This window comes from Carassius carassius, chromosome 28 (genome assembly GCF_963082965.1).
Source record: "Carassius carassius chromosome 28, fCarCar2.1, whole genome shotgun sequence".
Taxonomy (NCBI): Eukaryota; Metazoa; Chordata; class Actinopteri; order Cypriniformes; family Cyprinidae; genus Carassius; species Carassius carassius.
Genome location: NC_081782.1, coordinates 31,255,160 through 31,260,159, shown reverse-complemented (window position 1 = coordinate 31,260,159; position 5,000 = coordinate 31,255,160). Strand labels below are relative to the sequence as shown.

Genomic DNA, 5,000 nt, shown 5'->3' with positions numbered 1-5,000 from the left:
ACTTCCTGTATGAACCAAATTTGCATCAATATTGCACTAAATTCAAAGGTCAAAGTTACGAAATAAGTTATAATAATGATCTTGTAATACTGGTAGCACTAGCAATAAATTAGTAATTAATTTTGAAATGCTTTGATGGTTTTTTATTTATTATTTATTTCTTATTTTGTATTTTATCTTAGTATTCCTATCAGTGTTGTTTAAGGGGTTTTATGCATAATAGTAACTCTAACATGTGATGAAACAGAGTTTCATATAGCTGGTGTCTTGATTCACACACGGAGCACGGGAACGACGGAGCGAGGACTGAGGCAAAATCCAAAGTATTTAATAAACACAAAGCTAGGAACACGGCTAACGAAACGACATTTAACAACAGAAGGGAAACGAGGGGCAGAACCAATTACACAAAGTCATTAAAAACTAACACAGCTGGAATCAAATGAACTAAACAAGGAAAACCCAAAACTGAGCATGATAATCAAACAGGTGCAGGAGAAAAACACCAGACATGGACCAGAGTCTGACGGCTGTTGATTGCAACATATAACCCTTGCTGTGAATAGTTTAATTACGTTGTTAGCCGTATTTTTACCCTACATTTCTGCCCTGTGTACCACAGCTTGACAGTCACCACTGATAAACTGCTACTAAATATACTGTAGAAACCTAATTTCATGTAAAGCTGCTTTGAAAAGATATGTATTGTGAAAAGCACTATTTAAATAAACTTTAGAAGCTGTCTGTATGGGTCTGTCCATCTGATTCACAGGCACAGGACAAGCGCTAGATATAAGACACAGATATTTCATTCAGATGACAAATCATTTACTACCTGACATCTAAAGTTCATCAACCTCCCTACTTCACACATGTTAAAGTTTCACAAAGCTGTGTTGAATTTCATTGATACATTTTTTCTATAAGATTTTTCTCTGATGGTTAATTTTGCCATTATGTCGTTTGAACTCCTGTATCAGTACATGTGGTTCAAAGGTCATATTCTGATGTCAAGGTGTGAAAAGTGAAGAATAAGAGCTCTTGATGCTGCCCATTTCCCTCAGTTTAAAGTGTTGTCTTCTCACTTTAGCTTGAAACACAAAAGAGACTATCAAACATTAGCTTCTCCAGAGCAGAAGTGGGCGCTCATGAGCTATAGTCCTTCATTATCCTTTACACTTACAATAAAATAAACCAATAAACAATAATGCCATTTTTTATAAAGATATTTATACAATGCATTTGTCTATGAATAGCCATTTCAAACATTTAAGATCAAGAGAAGCATGAATTGTGTAATCATTTTCACTCATCTGAAACCATTATTGTAGTCTACTGTTCTTTTATATTTGATGTCTCAGTTAACGCAGTAGAAATGCTGGCCGCACACTTGCAGATAAATGCATCTGCATGTTTGGACTAATGTGAATCAGAAGTGTTCTTCTCTGTCCAGATGGTGTTCAAGGCTCACTGGGGTTACATTAGCTCTCTCAAACAGACGCCCACCTGCGCTGATAAAGAAGGTCCACGGTGTGCTGTTTGTCAGGGAGATTTGGCCTCACGTCCAGCAAACCTCAGAGTTAAGAGTTAACATCAATACAATCCAGATCGTGCACAGATTCAGTCAACATTCATTCCAGGATGTTAGCTTGTGTCACATATTCTTTTCACTTCTTTACTGTGTGTGTGTGTGTGTGTGTGTGTGTGTGTGTGTGTGCTGTGAATGATTGCTGTAAGCTGCTGGCTTCAGTGGATTTGTTCATACACTGAAACTGTGCTGAGCTCTTTACTGCCGACCTGCGGCACCCATCCAACACAGCCTCAAACCACTGACAGATCGATGCTTTTAACAGAATCAAGACGCATCCATGCACTTTCTAGAACAGCTCAGACGTACATGCATGAATGAATACACACACGCAGAAGTGTGTTAAAATGTGACAGCCAGAGCATTACATGGACACACAGCATTTATTAAAGAACTCGCGTTATTCCATCTTTACCAATCTTTGAAAAAAAATAATAATAATTGTTTTAAAGCTCTTATACAGTTTAACAATTGAAATGTCTATAAATAGTATACCCACCATGAATCCTAAAATGAATCTATCACTTTTATGAAACATCATATTAAAAAATGACTGAAATAACAGAAGAATATAGTCCATATTAAATGGGTTTATTTATTCTTCCACCGCTGACCCCACAGTTTGCAGAACCAAAATTACCCTAGAATATATATATATATATATATATGATGTGGGAGAAATAGCATTCATTCTGTGGCCTGTAAGCCCATGTCTAGTTGAAGGGTTGATGAGTCTCCAGCAGTGATGTCTTCTCCAGAGACCAGTGCAAGGGTTAGATGTGGTAACAAAAATATCTCTCTACTTTATTTCTCCAATAAGAAAATAAAAGTTATTATTATTAAAAAACATTCCAAAAGAAGCTTTTGCAGTTTAATAAGACATACATTACAACCAATGCCATTAGTGAACATTATACAACATTCTAAATAATTCCCTTGTATCTCTGCTAAGATATCCATCCTGGGGTAGAAACACATACTGGACAACGAGCTGACGTGTCTGCATTACACATCGACTCAGAGATATTGCATTAATATCAGTCAGTCAGACAGAAGTGCTGCTGAATAATCATCTGGTGTTCGTCAGAGAACCTTTCCATCAGTTCCTTAAAAAACCTCTTTTTGTCAAATCTGAAGAACCTTTGTGTGCAATGACAATGTTCCTTTGATCTATATCAACATGTCTGGGTTAAATTTCAACTCAAAATTGTATATCCTATTTTTATTAAACACAATATACATTTTTGAAACAGAATACACTTTCCATATCACCAATAAAAAATAAATAAAATAATAATAATAAAATAATTTAAAAGTAACATGTCTGTATGTCTTTCAGTTTCATTTTTATTTTTTTAATTTTTTTTACATTACCATTATTATAATATGATTCATTATCAAGAATATAATGCTAGAAAGAAAGAAAAAAAAATGTTTATTTTGGGGTGAAATGTGCCGAGACCGGTGAAGCCGTGTGTGATCGGCTCACTCTGGCAGCTGATACCGTGGTGTTTCTCCGTGTCTTCAGATCAGCACACGCGTGTTAATACGCCTCTCGCTGCGTGTGCATCTGCTCCTGGATCTTCTGCAGCATCTCCTGCATCCGCCTCAGCTGCAACAAGAACAGAAGCACATCAAACATCATATGACAGAAGCAGAGATCCATCAGGAATCTCCAGCCCACGTGAGCTGATAATCACTCGAGAGCTCAGTGACTCTGACACGTCTGCATGATCACTGAACCACACACACACTCAACCCTGCATGGATTCATGTCTGTCATCTGATAAATATGTATTCCCTTTGCTTTAGATTGAAGGTGGATGTCAACATTTACAACACTTGTCCTTTTCTGACTAGTATTGAAAAATGATAGAACAGTAATGCACACTGCAATATATACACTCCAGCTGTAATGTATTTCTGTGATGCTCCGCTGTATTTTCAGCATCATTCCTCCAGTCTTCAGTGTCACATGATCTTCAGAAATCATGACAATATGATGATTTACTGCTCAAGAAACATTTCATGACTTCCTCCTCGTTCGCTGTCGGTCAGTATCTCCACTTTATCATGTGAGCTGATATATTCAGAGCTCAGCGAACCTGCAGTGATTCAAAGCTAAAGGAAATGAAGAACTGAAGTGTGCTGTAGAATAAGTTACCAGAATAAACCCTTGAACAGATCCACAATGGTTGCGTATGAATACAGATGTGTCATATCTGATCATATCACCAGTGTTTAGAAGCGTTTAATTACAGACTCAATCCAGTGCAACAAATTCATAACAGATAACGATTTCCACACAACCCTTTTGGTGTACTAAACTGGTATACTTCAAGTCTGCTAAACTTGAACAACTGATTTAGTTCTTAATGCACTTTCTGTCACAGTGTCTGGTCTGTGTTTCCCTGGGTGTCCACTAGTGGTCTCACTTCCCCATAGTCACCCCACTGCAGGCACTACATTTCCCACAAGCCTTTGTCCCATTCATCACTGTTAATTGCACACCTGTTATTGCACTCAGCTGTCTCCACTTTCATCGTCTTCACCTGTCCATATAAACCAGCCTGTCTCATTCTGTGTTATGGAGTCCTTGTTTTCCGTCACCCGGCTTTCTCGTGTTCCCTAGTGTTTTTTGGACTGCTTTCCTTGTTATTGACCTCTAGCCTGTTTTTGGATTACCCCATTAAAACCCTGCAATTGGATCTCTCGTTCCTGTGTGCATTCGTTACACTTTCATTATGCAGAAGTAGTGCTGAAGTCCATCTTGAGATATACTGAAGTATATTTGATTGTGCTGAAGAGAAACTACTGCGGGTAAACTTCAGTTACACTTTAAATATCCAGCATCTAAAGACTGATATTACTCAAAGATCATCAAATCCTCATCAAGAAATTACACTAAAACACATTTTATAATTAATATAAAGAAATGAGATATTAATTTGTGGGAACGTCATATTATGTTGTGGGTACGAGATCATTTTGTCGAGGTAATGACATCCTCATGTCGTGGCCTCGAGATGCTTTGTTGAGGGAAAGACAAGTTTTTCTCGTTGCCACGAGTTTAATGCGTAAACAAACCTGTGTGACCATAGCAACCCAGGATTATCAGAGATGAAATCATTAATATTTTATTTTGAATTAAGAAATTATTATATTATTTATACATATAAAATTTATGCATTTATGTTTTATGCATTGATGACATTTTATGTTAATGTCGTGCATTTAAAGTACTCTATTATTTACAAAAGTATTCAGAATGTTAAGTAAACAGATTGAAATTGAAGCAAAAAATGAATATAAACGGAAAAAAAAGATATAACCAATAATAATAGGCTAATAATAATAATAATAATGTACACATATTACGTGGGAAAGACTATCAGTTAATGGACTTACAAGA

The 5,000-nt window shown here is 36.6% G+C and overlaps 1 protein-coding gene across 1 annotated transcript in view; it reads right to left on the bottom strand.

Moving 5' to 3' along the window:
• Positions 1-3,018: 3,018 nt before the first annotated feature.
• LOC132108299 (septin-4-like) overlaps positions 3,019-5,000 on the bottom strand; it is a 43,580-nt gene continuing 41,598 nt past the window's right edge. Inside the window, exon 11 of the mRNA XM_059514998.1 lies at positions 3,019-3,200. Within this exon, the coding sequence (XP_059370981.1) occupies positions 3,132-3,200 (69 nt within the window). The 3' untranslated portion in view covers positions 3,019-3,131. The remainder of the gene's footprint in view (positions 3,201-5,000) is intronic.